This window comes from Macaca nemestrina, chromosome 12 (genome assembly GCF_043159975.1).
Source record: "Macaca nemestrina isolate mMacNem1 chromosome 12, mMacNem.hap1, whole genome shotgun sequence".
In the NCBI taxonomy this organism is placed as follows: Eukaryota; Metazoa; Chordata; class Mammalia; order Primates; family Cercopithecidae; genus Macaca; species Macaca nemestrina.
Window position 1 is genome coordinate 91637206 of NC_092136.1, and position 15038 is coordinate 91652243.

The following is a 15038-nucleotide window of genomic DNA, read 5'->3' on the forward strand; positions in this document are numbered from 1 at the left end:
TAACATTTACCTGACATTTTCTCTGTCTTCACCTTGATTGGTAATTCTGCAGTAATTCATGTTCCCTTGGGCACACCTCTTGGGATCAACATAATTCTCAGAAATCTTGAGAGAAAGAGAGAGAAAATAGACAACTTCCTCATGCCTCCAGCCTTTGCTAAGATTCTGCTCACTAACTGACCTCACTCTTACCTTGGGATAAGAAGACTAAACATGTCAGGGAAGAATAGGCAACCACAAGCAGACCAGTGGGGTCTCAGAGTTCATGAGACCCAGTTGACAAAATAATACAATTGCCCTGACTTGCTGTGGCCAATTTTTTTTTCTGATGGGAACAAGTAGCCTGTGTCTTATCTGGACAGAAAATCACATCACCATGTTCTTTTTCTTAGAAATCTAAACATGTGGGAATCCTTCAGCACTCATCTTAATTATTCCCATAAGAATGGCAAGCTGATCAATGAACAACGTATTCCTGAGAAACTCTGACAGAAACCACTTGACTCGGGATGAAAAGCATTGTCTTAGGTGTTTCTGCCTGCTCCAGATCACTATCTTTAAACCAGGCCTACCTCTTCACAAATCCACACTGTTGCTGCGACCTGCTCTCAAGAGTAGTTTGGAAGCTGTACTTTTCTGCTGTTTTCATTCTGACTCTGAACTCCATTACACGTCACCTAGCTTCGAAGTTTGTAACTGCTTTGTCTCCCATTTCTGACACCTTACTCGTTCTACAGATTGACAGCTGACCTTGATTTCCTTGCTTTAGACCCTATGTCTCTGTAAGAACTTGAAACTTAGCCTGTTTCTAGTTCTTTCTGCAACTGACCTTTTTGGGTAAAAACCTACCAGAGTAAGCTCTTAAATTTTTAACAAGTGTCAATGCTCCAATCAGACTTCCTGCCCTCTCTAGGATGAGTCAAAATATATTTAATGAAAATAATTACCTGAAAAAGGTAGTATCTCCACTGATAAGCTTATATTTTTATAACATTGTTCTGTATCATGTTTTGTCATTGAGTTCTTTAAAATACTAAAAACAACATGAATAAATTACTAAACATCCAAAATTGTTTAAATGTTGACATTTTATTTTTACTTGCAATTTAAAACATAGAAGAAAAAAAAAGTGAAGTTTCCTCTTTTTCTCTACTCATTTCCATTCTACTGCTATCCTCCCCAAAGGCAATTGCTTCATTAAGAGAGGTAATCTTTTACATGTACATATGCATATTTGTAAATGAAAACATGTAGCATTATTTTCAATGTCTTTAATAAGATAAATATTATACTTTATGTTTTATTCTAAAATGTGATGTTTTAACATTATGTCTTCAATAACTGTCCATCAATCTATCAAGTCATCTATTATCTATCAATCATTTGTTCAAGTCAATGAACAGTGTTCTATCATATGAATAAATAATATATCCTGTACCTTTTTATCTAATGAGAGTTCTTGAATAAGTTTTCAAATTTTATTCTTACAAACAATCCTTCAATGGATATTATAGCACTCTTCTGTACCTATGCGCCATATGTGCTTATTTTTCTATATCTGCATTTATCCAACTGTGCATCAAACCTATTGATGTGTTATCAAGGCAATTTACCATATCAAGACTACCATGAAAAGAAATCCATCTAACTCTTCTGAAGAGCCCACTGAAGGAGAGAGTCCCATCTATTCCAGTCATTTCAACTGAGGTGCTGGACATAGGACCAAAGCCAACTTTGATCATCCTGCCCAACTAACTTCCATATAATTTTTTCCATGAGTGATCTAGAAGGCCAAGAAACAAACTTCCTTCTGAGTCCAGCCTAGAATACAGAATCATTAACAAACAAATGGTTTTTATTTTAATCTGTGAAGTTTTAGGTGGTTGCATTAACTCTTACACATAAGAGTAAGAATATTGTAACAGTCAGTATGGGCTATGAAATTCTGCAGAATCAAAAACTCCTCAATCTTAGTGGTTTGTAAAATTGAAAACCTATTTGTCAATCAGTCTATATGTCCATTTTGAATTGCCTTTGTGCTCTGTTCTACAACAAACTCCTCACTCCAGAATACAGGTGGAGAAAGTAAGCACCATGTTAAAAGCATCTAGTTGCCTTGGCAGAAAGAAAAAAAATACAGAAAATCTTGCACTGGCAATTAAATGCTTTAGCACAAAAATGAAACACATCACTTCCGTTTGTAACTCATTAGCCAAAATTTTTCACATTACACAATTCTTGGTGAACTACGTTATGTCCAAGTATGCCTTCTTTGATGTAACATGTAATTTTTTTACTGTGTGTTGTGATTTTTTTAAAGTTTTAACAGAAAAGCAGCTCTAAGGCACATTTCTCAAGTGAAATTAATAGGTCATAGAGCAGGTACACTTTTACCTTTCCCAGATGTTGTGAAAATGCTTCTCAAAGTGGATATACCAATTTATACTCTGGAGTCATGCAATGCAGCCTGGCCCATCAGTGCTCTCTGAGAGTTCTCATTCCCTCATATTCAACTAAAACTTAGTATTGTTAAGTTTTAAATTCAGGCAGTTTGATAGTTTTAAAATATATTGTTTTCCTTTTCATGTACATGCTCTTAATTATTAGTGGAGTAGCACTTCATATATTCATTAGTTATTCCACTTCATATTCTGTAATTTTCTGCAATTTGTTCATATTCTCTGCTTATTTTTACCAAACTCCTTGTCATTTTTATTGGAGTGTCTCATGTATTCTCAATACTAATAGTCTTATTCCACCAGGTATAATGCTTTCTTTGATTTTATACCAAGATTTCATTCATGTAAATCATATGAAATGTACAAAAAAAATAGAGCAATGGGTGCAGCTTTTCCTAGCAGGAGGCAGGAATATGATACATTATAGATGTAATTTTAAAACAATAATTTAAAATATTTTTAAACAATTATAATTTTTTAAAAAAATTTATTTAAAATAATTTGATAAATTTGTGTATCTGTGAATATACGAGAAAGTACCCCATGGCTTAAATTCTAAAATTCCTAATAAATATGATGTCTGAGAAAACTAATTTCCCTTCCTTGTTTTTATTAACTAAGTCTTATTCCTGACCTTTTACTCATCTACACTGATTTTGGCATAAGTTTTTCTAGGTCCACAAAAATAATACTTGTTGAGGTTTTGATTGTATTGAATGTAGAATTTAGATAATTGTATTATTCTCATTTATCAAGTATTTTCATCCATGGTTTATTTATCTTTTCTTTTTTTTTTCTGTTTTCTTAAATGCCCTTGGTATTATTTTCTTTCTTTCTCCAAAATAAGTCCCAGTGCCTTGTTATAGAAATTCTTTAACACCATAGCCTTTCTGTTATTATAAATGGGATTTTTCCTGTTATTTATTGATTACTAGTGGCATATAGGATTGCCATTGATATTTGTATAATGAGTTTATGCCAGGAACATTGTTGAACTCTATTTCTGAAGTTTGTCTACACATTCCACTGTGCCTCAACTGTATCTTCCTTTCAGATCTGTGTTTTTATTTTTCTTGTCTAACTGTAATGCTTAACTACTTCATTACCATGAATAGTAACGGTAATAGCAGGCCATTTTCTGATTTTAAAGAAAATGTTTCACTGTTGAAAATCACCATTGCTATAGACTATATTAAATACTCATTATCAGGTTAAGGATATTTCCTTCTAACCCTGATTTGTTGAGACTTTTTAATTATTAATAGATTTTGAAATGATTGTTTTTATATATGTATTAAAATGATAAAATGTTAAGGAAGAAAGTTAAAATACTAAATTTTCCTACATTACTAATATTTCTGTATTCTGTTTTATTTGGTTTGGGCTGCTATAACAAAGTGCCATAGATGGGTAGCTTATAAACAACATAAATTCATTTCTCACAATTTTAGAGTCTGGAAGTAATGATTAAGGTACCAGCATGGTAGGGTTCCAATGAGGGCTCCCTTTCTGGGTTGCAGACTACCAACTTCTACCAACTTCTAGTATTATCGCAAGGTGGAAAGAAGGTAAGAGAGCTCTCCAGGATCCTAATCTCATCCATAAGGATTCCACCCTCACGACCTAATTACCTTTCAAAGGCCCCTTCTCCTGACACCATCACATTGGGGTTAGAATTTTAACATATACATTTGAGGGGAACACAAACATTCAGTCTATTACCCACTCCTTAGATAAACCCAAATTCAATATATTTTTACTTTTTTCAGGATTTTACATCTATGCTTGTTAAGTGAGTTTGAACTGTATTTTTCTTACTTGCACTTTACTTGTTTGGTTCTGCCCTGAAGATTTTATGAGTCTGATAAAAAACAATAAGGAGTGTTCACACTTTTTTTTTGTATTCACTAAGAGTATTTACATCACATTGAGATTTTTTCTTAAAAGTTTAGTAGAACACTTTCATTCATGTTAATTTAAAATTAAGTTTTAAAAATATCAAAATATATGCTTTTGTGCAATCTTTTTCATTATTGATGTATAACTTAATGGCTTTAGGTCAGAAAATACAAATGTCAAAACAGTATTTTTGTTTTCTAAACCTTGCTTTGTGGCACAGAACGTGACATATAGTTTTTTGTTATATTTAAGAAAAATGTGTGAAATATTCTTGGGTTAAATGTTTTATGTATGTCTTTTAAAGTTTTTATGATATAATTTTCTTTACACTTACCAATGATTCTATCTACTTGATCTATCCATCACCTGAGAGAGATATGCTTAAATATCCCCGTATTAGAAAACAAATGGTAGATTTATTTCATCTGTATATACTTGTCAATTTTTGCTTTCTATATTTGGAAACTACATTACTTGGTGCATATCATTTAAAATTGATGGTGTTTCCCAGTGATACAACCCTGCCAAATAATGTTTTTACTTTAAAGGCTGTTGTCCTTTAGTTTAGGTACCCCATCTTTCTTTTGCATAGTGTATTTTAGAGCATTACAGTTATGCTCCCTATCTAGATTCACAGGTGAATTAACTCACTAGTTAACCCAATAAAACATCTCATTATGATTCTAGAATGATAATAAGATTTTATGAACCTCAATTGCCTCTTTTTCATAATGAGGGCTTTGACTGTGGTAATTTTTAATATCCTTCCAACTCTGACATTCTATGATCTTCCCCCTTTTCTATGCCAAAGTCCTACATTTACTCTAACTTACATTTTGCCAGCCTATGAAACAGCATAAATATGCATCTGTTACAGGTACTTCTATATCCCAAAATGGAAAGGAAGATCAGAAGGTCCATGCTATTCTTTTGAAATTATTTAAAAAAAAAAAAAACAAAAAACAGAAACTGTTTTTTTGTTTTGTGTGAATTTCTTTTTACAACTGTGATTTCATCATAGTCCTGCTAACAAACTACTCAAGCCAAAATCTGCTTTGGATTTTAACATCTTCTACATAATTTTTGGGTGACCTAACGGCTAACTAGAAACAGGAAGAAGACAGTTCCAGGAGAGGAAAACAAGAGCAGAGATAATGCATTTATCTCAGCAGGAAAAGGAAATTTATAATAATTTATACATGTTACCTGTATCCACACCAGACACATTTTATTCAAAGGTTGTTGGCCCAGTAGGCTTATCATTAAATATGACAGAACATAATAAATAACCATTAATACTGTTTTGTCTACCACAAAGTGTAGCAGAAATTTAAAGCCAGAAAGGACATTAGAAGTCATCAATTCTACATTTCTTCTTTTTATAATAGAAAATTGCATCTCAAAGAGTGATTTACCGTATTATCTGTTTTTCCATAGTATGCCTCTGATAAACACATATTAATTACTAATTTCTTATACTTAGAACCTGCCAGAGATATCTGATCATAAGTCTATGTAAATGTACAACTCCCTTTTTACTACCTTAGTTACATTGTATGTTTTGCATTATAAGAATTTCATACTTCATAATTTTTAATAATGTATTATACATATCTTAAGGAAGACTAAAAATTATGTTGAGACAGAAGAAATACTTTGACTCGAAGAGTTGAAAATGATTTTTTATATCAAGTTGGAAATGTTTCTTCTTAATTCATCTGCTTTCCTTTCCTTGGGACTGACAGACACTGGACATTTGTTCACTATAATTGGGTATATAAATTCAATATATAGGCCGGGCACGGTGGCTCAAGCCTGTAATCCCAGCACTTTGGGAGGCCGAGACGGGCGGATCACGAGGTCAGGAGATCGAGACCATCCTGGGTAACACAGTGAAACCCTGTCTCTACTAAAAATACAAAAACTTAGCCGGGCGAGGTGGCAGGCGCCTGTAGTCCCAGCTACTCGGGAGGCTGAGGCAGGAGAATGGCGTGAACCCGGGAGGCGGAGCTTGCAGTGAGCTGAGATCCGGCCACTGCACTCCAGCCTGGGTGACAGAGCGAGACTCCGTCTCAAAAAAAAAAAAATAAATAAATAAATAAATAAATTCAATATATATAATGAACAATTATGACTAAAAATACTCATGAATTTATCTACATTGACCCTACTCCAGCTGGATTACTACCAAAATACTTTTTCAAAACCCTATTGGTTCAAGGATTTGAGGAACACATATTGTTGGTATTGAGTTCCATGGCTTCAAAAATCATTCCTGCTAGCTTAAAATAAGGTTGGAATTATAAGACAACCAGAACTTTTAAAAAATCCACAATAAAGTCACTATATAGAAGAAGATAGTTACAAAAATACTAACTTCTGGAAGCTTCTTCAGATAGTCCTATTTCTTGCAGTACATAGTACTTCATAGTTCCTCAAGGTCATCCAAGCCAGAGGTTCACCAAGTATGGTCTCAAAGCCAGAATCATCAGACTCACCTGGAATCATTTTAGAAAAGCAAATTCTCAGCAGGCCTAGAGTTACTCAATAAGAAACTCTGTGTGGAAGGTATGGAGATCCATCAACCTGTGTTTTAACAATCTTCCAAGTGACTCTAATGTACACTCATGTTTGAGAACCATTAAACAAGGCCATCTCCCACACTCTCTGCATGTTTTAAATGGGGAAAATAAAATACAGAAAAGTACTATAATCCTTATGTCTTGAATATTGTGATTCTCTGGCCTTTCTCAGATCACACAAATAGTAACAAATCCAAGATGAGAACATGTAACTCCTAACTTATGTAAAACTAAGGTTAGAATGATAAAATTTCAGAGGCCAAACAGACTTTGAAGTTGAAAGTATTCAATGTATTTATGCTCTCATGTACTTCTAAATAGTTATTACTCTTAGGATTTCTTATTTAATGTCTGACTCTTCTACTGAATTGAATCTCTGTGAAGCAATAGACTATACTGTTTTGATCATTATTAGTTCTATAATGCCTTTACAGTAATTTTAATGTAGTAGCTGCTTAATAAATATCTACTGACCTAATGTCTGACTATCTAGACATAAACCTATGTTATATAGATCCAGAAACTGATAATAACACTGAATTTCAATTACATCCTCTTTCTAATCTGGTAAATTTTTAACAAAATCCATCTTCTCTGCTGATCCATATACATACATAAATTGACAGGTTTAGAAAGAGTTACTGGAATGTGAAGAGAAACGTTTAGATATTTAGAAGGGTGTTCTGATGTGTCTCAAAATAGAAAATCCATGAAATATTTGATTTACCTTTGACACACAGAAACCTTTGGACAGAAAAGAGAATATTATCTTTCAATAATAAAAGAAAAATTCAGAATAAAAATACTCAATTTTTTAATTTCTAAATACAGACCTCTAATTTATAAGTCCAATAATCTATGGAATTTGCAAAAATACATTCCCTCTTTAAGTAACAAGTAAATCAATTATAATTCATCTTGACACTAATATGAATGTATGTATACATTTATTCATTATATGTTAATTTCTCCTTTGGGTTAATTGAAAGCTATATACAAAAAAAAAAAAAAAAAAAAAACCTGAGACCTTGTAAGAGTGCCTAGAATAGTGTTTTGAAGAATAGTGTTTATATGAAGACATAAAGATAAGGTTTCTACCAAAAAGCAAAGCATCAGAGTTTAGACGAGGAAAAATGTGGGCAAGGCTATATGGGGGCTCTGTAGCTAGACATCTGTATTCAAATTCCACCTCTATTATGTACCAGTTGTGTACCCTTGAGCATATCTCTTCCTTTTCTGTTCAGCAAAATGTTGAATAATAATAGTACTTTCCTTGTAAGGATAATAGGGTTCAATGCATTAATACACATAAAGTACTTAGATATAAATGTTAGCTATTATTATAGAGAACAGAGTACTAAATTAGGACCTAAATCAAGTTCTATATATTTCTCTAACAATATGCTCTCAATATTAAAAGTTATTTGACAAAAAAAGACATTTTGTAAGTAACGAGAGATGGATGTTGCAAATAGGGACAGCCCTCTAGTCTCTCCTCTGAGCATTCATACAAACTCACAAGATCCAGGTGAATTAAGTGACATTTTATTTGTGAACGTACTTTGAAAACGGTGAAATACTCCAGAGATGAAAAGTAATGGCAAAATGACAAATATCCAAATTATTTACATAGTCTCAAAGGCTTTTCCTTGACTTTTTGGCCTCTTCCCTTGCTCCTGCCCTCCCTTCCCCCACCAGACATAAGCCTTCAATGGACCCGTGAACATGTTACCCTTCTCCAGGCTTAGAAAGTTACTTCCCAGCAAATATCCTAATCACCAATCGTGTGTCCTTCATGTTTTTCTTAAATATTATTTCCTCAGAGATATCTTTCAACCAGAAAAAAATAGAAAAATAGGCCCTTTGTTAATGCTATTATATTAGCTACACTCAGGCTATAATCTTTGTACTATGCCAAATGTCAAGAGTATCAAAAGTGAGATCTCTGTTTACCTTGTCTTACTCACAGTAGGAACTTAAAAATAAAGTTGACTCAATGGGCGAATTACCCATCCTTATAATCCGGTAATGAACAAAGTAAAATACGTTAAAGAGAAAGACTGATTCCCTATGCTGCTCAATACAATTATTTTGTTTCATGGACCTCAATTAAAAAACTCCCAGTGAGTTTCATGGGAAAAGAACATGTTTTTGAAGTTTGTCCATAGTAAATAGCTGAAAAATAAGACTGATGCTGAATTTTTCCATAAACATACTGAAAAATTAAGCTGCTTCTGTATACATATTTCTGACTTTGTGTAAATACACAATGAGGATATATTTTCCTTTCTTGTTCCTAGTATAACTCTAAATATTGTTTTTTAAAACAGTAATAACTTAATTACTAAATTAATTTTAGACACTAAAAATAACTCACTGGTCTCCATTCTCTTCAAAATCCTAGTGGAGTTTTGCAACTATGCTAGACCCACCACATTTAGCAGATGCAACAGCAACTGCCAAAAGACGAAGCAAGGATCCAGGTACCTTCTTTGTTTTCTTTATATTTTAATGACAAAGTTGTCTGTTTGAATTTTTTCCAAATTCAGAAGGAAGAGCAAGAGTGTTTATTTGAAATACTCTCCCAGGCCCAAATACTATCTTGCAGGAGAAACAAAACCAAGAAAGAATTGAATGTACATTTTATCCTCAACAAACCTTACAATAACAAGGTTTAGTTTGGGGGATGGTGATTGTTGATGTACCTGCGGTGAAGTAATCTAAAACAGAGCTAGTCAACTGCTGTAAAGAAACTTGCAAACAATATCAAGGAATAAAACATGACGCTAGTAATGGGGAACAAATAGATAGTAATTAGCAATAAGACAAAACAGGGTCTGCAGAATGTCAATTAGGAAGAGCTGCAGAGCCTTGGAGGAGTGAGGAAATGCCCAGAGCTGGGCTCTGCAGCCACTGCTTCCCTCCAACATGGCCCTGAATCAGTCTGCACCTCTGTTTCTTGCTCTCCCCTCTGCATCTTCATTTTGCAAAGTATCCTGCATCTCCTTGGTGTCTATGCTTCAGAAAGTATAGGTGCAGGGGAGAAGAGTGGTGAAGGATAAAGGGGGATGATGGCAGGAACAAAGCCAATGATCATTTATATATCATTTTTTTCTCATCATACTCTCATGAATTATATGTGATTGTGTCCATTTTACAAATGAATACATTGATATCCATACAGGTTAAATGAATTACCAGGGTTTCACAGTTACTAAGTTTCAGCACCATGATTCCAGCATGTAGACCATGCATTTTCCACCATCTCCTCCAGCCTCTTTGTAGCCTTTCTTTGTTAGTCCTTTCTCTGTGTAAGCATGCAGATATGCCTTCAGAAGGCTCCCAAATACTTTCTGAATTTTAGGACCTCAGGCTCTCCCCCAAGTCCCTGTTTTTCCTAACCTTCCTCCTTCAGCAACACTCTTACAGTATTGTACAGTCCATCTAAGAAATTTCCTGAACCACTCTAGCGTCTTATTATCCCTTTGGAACATCACCATCTCCCTAGGCATATTCTTATGTAGACTTGTGTTTCATGACACTTTTCCATGTAATGATGCCAGCCCTATCTCATTTCAGACCTTCAGTACTAACTCAACCCACTTCTTGCTTTTATATCCATTTGTACCGCTAGTGACTTCGCCTGGAGGACAAGAACTGAAATCTTTATTTTGGTTTAGTTCAGGAGTCTTTGTCATAACTACTGAACTCTGTTGCTGAAAGTAGCCATTGACAATATGTAAATGAATGATGCTACTACGCCTAAGGGGTCTGGACACCAACATTTAGCATATGCCAATAATAGCTGTTTAGAAGGTCAAGGCAAAGCAACAAAATTAAAAAATAAATAAAGCCAACCTTTGAAAACTAGGAAGTTCAAATTTGCAGAGACTCTAGTGAGTAGTGAATATGCACATGTGAGTATGAAAGTATTCATGTATATGACGCAGAGGGTCTTATCAAACTAGGTCTATTGGTTTCCACCTCTTACAATAACCTAAAAATAATCCCTACAGAATCTGATCTCTAACCCTCCACCTCATTTCCCTATTTCTGTTACTTCTCTAACCAATATTCTATTACTTTCTTCTTCCTTCCTCATCGCACTGGCATTTGGACTGAAAGAGTGTATGGCTGCCACACTTTAGCTCAATCAGGACTACCTGGAAGACTTTTTAAAACAGATTGCTGGGCCCCACCAGGGTTTCTAATTCAGTAGTCCAGGATGGGGTCTGATAATTTGCATTTCTAACGATGAAGATATTGATGCTGCTAGACTTAGAACCATACTTTGAGAACACTAGATTAAAGTCACTTTTCAACAGGACACAAAGATTCAGGTAAAACAAACTAAGTGTAAGATTTTCCCATCAAGCCTGGTAGTCCCAAGCTTCTGTAATTAGAGGGAGAGAGAGAGGGAGACAGAGAGAGTGATGGAGACAGACATACAAGAAGAAAGGCCGAGAAGAGAGATCTGCATATCTAAAAAGTATGTCTAGAAAAGAGTTGTGACTGTGGCTGTTCACACATGGGAATTAAATATATAAGAAGCCTTCCAAAAAATCTAAGAGTATTTTACAGGCAAAGAAACCAGAGTATTAATTTTTAATTATATAATTGTACAAGATTTAATACTACCCTTGCAACCTTAGTTATTTATGAGAAAAAAATATTTGAACGTTACTAAGCCCATGTGACTCTCATTTTCATCAACTCTGAATGATGAGAATTGTGCTATACAAGGGCCCACCCCTTGTATCAGGTCCAGCTGTGTCTGGAGAAGATACACATGAAAATTCATGATAGCATTTCTCCTTTAGAAAAAGGCTAAGCAGCCTTTCACTGCCTGACCGCCGCCATCATGGGTCGCATGCATGCTCCCGGGAAGGGCCTGTCCCAGTCGGCTTTGCCCTATCGACGCAGCGTCCCCACTTGGTTGAAGTTGACATCTGACGACGTGAAGGAGCAGATTTACAAACTGGCCAAGAAGGGCCTGACTCCTTCACAAATCGGTGTGATCCTGAGAGATTCACATGGTGTTGCACAAGTACGTTTTGTGACAGGCAATAAAATCTTAAGAATTCTTAAGTCTAAGGGACTTGCTCCTGATCTTCCTGAAGATCTCTACCATTTAATTAAGAAAGCAGTTGCTGTTCGAAAGCATCTTGAGAGGAACAGAAAGGATAAGGATGCTAAATTCCGTCTGATTCTGAGAGAGAGCCGGATTCACCGTTTGGCTCGATATTAGAAGACCAAGCGAGTCCTCCCTCCCAATTGGAAATATGAATCATCTACAGCCTCTGTCCTGGTCGCATAAATTTGTCTGTGTACTCAAGCAATAAAATGATTGTTTAACTAAAAAAAAAAAAAAAAAAAAAAAAAGAAAGAAAGAAAGAAAGAAAGAAAAAGGCTAAGCAATTTAACATGTGTAAGGGACAATGAGCCACATACTTGGTGACCAAATGGCACTCTGGACTACTTTACCAAACATCTCAAACTTCTCTTCCAGATGAAATTGGACCTCTCTACACATACCCCAAAGTTAGTTATATCCATATGGCTGGTCCCCTATTAAAGCAGAACAGATGCACTGTGTATTACTTCTGGGTAGAAGTTCTAGGAGTACAATGACTCTCCTTCTCCCACGTCAACTTGCAATATTTGAGATGGTGGCTTTCTATCAGCCTGTGCTTCTGACTGACTATGATGCACAGAGTTCTTTGCTGACCCTATTGGATGTGTAGTTATAATAAGAAATAAATGTTTATTGTTTTAAGCCACTGAGATTTGGGGATCAATTTTGACCTTAACATCATCTTGCCTTTTACATTTTCATGCTAGTTAAGCATGGAACTCTGGAAAATAGCGATCAACTGATGATACCATTCTTAGTATTGCTAATTACCTTTGCTATCTGGAAATGTATTTTAAAATATTTAATAGTTGTAAAGTATTGGGCAAGACACTTTTCTACTTATAATTTCTTCTTCCATATAATGAACAGTTGAGCTATATGCCCAAGGACCAATAAAATCTATGACTTTACAGGAGAAAAATTAATCCATAACTTACTAAGTATAAGCTGTTACTACTACAGGCTTTCTATTTCATACCTTGAACCCCAAGTTTAATACTCTTCTTTGAAGATTATCTGATATACACTGTGAAGAATGTTGAAATAAGGATGTTCAGGAGGGTTATTTAAGAGATTTGTGGTACAATGTCTTATTGCAGTCCAACCAATCATGAACATAACTCTTGGAAAATGAAGAGAAGCAAGAGTCTTGGAAAAGTTGCTGGATTTCTTAAATTAACTTAGTACTAGAGAAATGGCAGTGGAGTCATACTGGAATACAAAAGCATGAGTTCTACTATATTGTTTTTGCCTGGAACCCTTGATTCACATGTATACAGAAAGAACTTTATGATTCCTTGTTGTTAGATATCATCTGACAAATTGGAACTCAGTGCTCGTGTCTTTTCCTTTTATAACAGCATTAATCCCATCATGAGGGCTTCACTCTTATGACCTAATTACCTCCCAAAGTTCCACTTTCTAATACCACCATAGTGGGAATTAGTGTTTCAATACAGGATTTGGGAGGTGTGGGGAAAACAAACATCCAGTTCATAAAAGAAAATAAAGGAGGGGAAGGAAAACAAAGGAAAGGAAGGTAACAGAAGAAATGCATAGTCAACAAAAGTTGCTGGTTTGTGTAATGAGAATTAACATAAACAATACCAGCCCAGATTGTGTGTAATTGACACGTGGGGAATGGCTATCTTAGATTGCTGCTAATATTAACTGGGATGTAGAAAAACCCAGTAATATTCTTAGGGCCTCCAGCAAAATCATAGAAGTGATTGTCACATTTTTCAGAACAATCATTCATGGCAATTACAGTCTTCATTGACAGAAACATTTACTTTTGTTTTTGTTCAGCATTTTTAGAGAAGAATATGAGTGAAAGCTAGTAGAGGGAAAGTGCTTGAGTTCCCACTCTGAAGCTGTGAAATTTGAACTATACACATTTCTTAAGACTCACAGAACTTCAGGGCCTCTGAACACTCTCATTTTCTCCCAAGCAGCAAATAATTCCATGGCTAAATTTGAATTTATTACATAATGTAAATGTGGATGTGAAAGAGAACAAAAGCAGAAAAAGTTCTGATTTATTTTGTCTCCGTTTCAGTTCACATTGGCCTATAAACTTGGAGGGAGAAACACAACTTCAAATTCAAAACTCAGGCCCTACAAATCCCTGATCTTATTTCTGTTTCTATAGGTTTTTTGTTTGTTTGTATGTTTGTTTGTTTGTTTTTTGAGACAAAGTCTCACTCTTGTCCCCCAGGCTGGAGTTCAACAGCGCGATCTGGGCTCACTGCTACCTCTGCCTCCTGGGTTCAAGCAATTCTCTTGCCTCAGCCTCCTGAGTAGCTGGGATTACAGGCATCTGCCACCATGTCCGGCTAATTTTTGAATTTTTAGTGGAGACGGGGTTTCACCATGTGTGCCAGGATGGTCTCGAACTCCTGACCTCAGGTGATCCTCCCACCTCAGCCTCCCAAAGTGTTGGGATTACAGGTGTGAGCCACCGTGCCCGGCCGGTCTCTATAGTTTTGCATTCCCAGACTTTCACATTTATAGAATTATACAGTATGTAATCTTTTGTAACTGATTTATTTCACATGGTATAACTCTTTGAGATTCATCTATGTTGATTTGCATGTCAGTAGTTCGTTTACTTTCATTACTGAGTAATGTTTCACTGTATGGATGCACCATAATATGTTTATTTATTCGCCAGTTCACGGGTGTTCGAGTTGTTTCCAGTTTTGGGTGATTACAAATAAAGTGGCTATCAACAAATATAGGTCTTATTGTAGACAAATATTTTCCTTTCTGTCAGATAAATACTTAGGAGTGGGATCACTGAATTGTGTGGTAAGCATATCCTTAACTTTACAGAAAACTGCCAAAAGTTTTTCAAAGTAGCTATACCATTTTCCATTTGTAATGTATGAAAATTTCAGTTGTTCTGCTTCCTTGTCATCATGTGATATTGTCAGGATTTTATTTTATTTGTTTTTGCCTTGA

The 15038-nt window shown here is 35.1% G+C and overlaps 1 protein-coding gene across 1 annotated transcript; it reads left to right on the plus strand.

Moving 5' to 3' along the window:
- The first annotated feature begins 11776 nt into the window (after positions 1 to 11776).
- LOC105484365 (small ribosomal subunit protein uS15) lies at positions 11777 to 12297 on the plus strand. The gene has a single exon (XM_011745899.3). The coding sequence runs from the start codon at positions 11802 to 11804 to the stop codon at positions 12186 to 12188; it is 387 nt and encodes a 128-aa protein (XP_011744201.1). The 5' UTR covers positions 11777 to 11801; the 3' UTR covers positions 12189 to 12297.
- The last annotated feature ends 2741 nt before the right edge of the window (positions 12298 to 15038 follow it).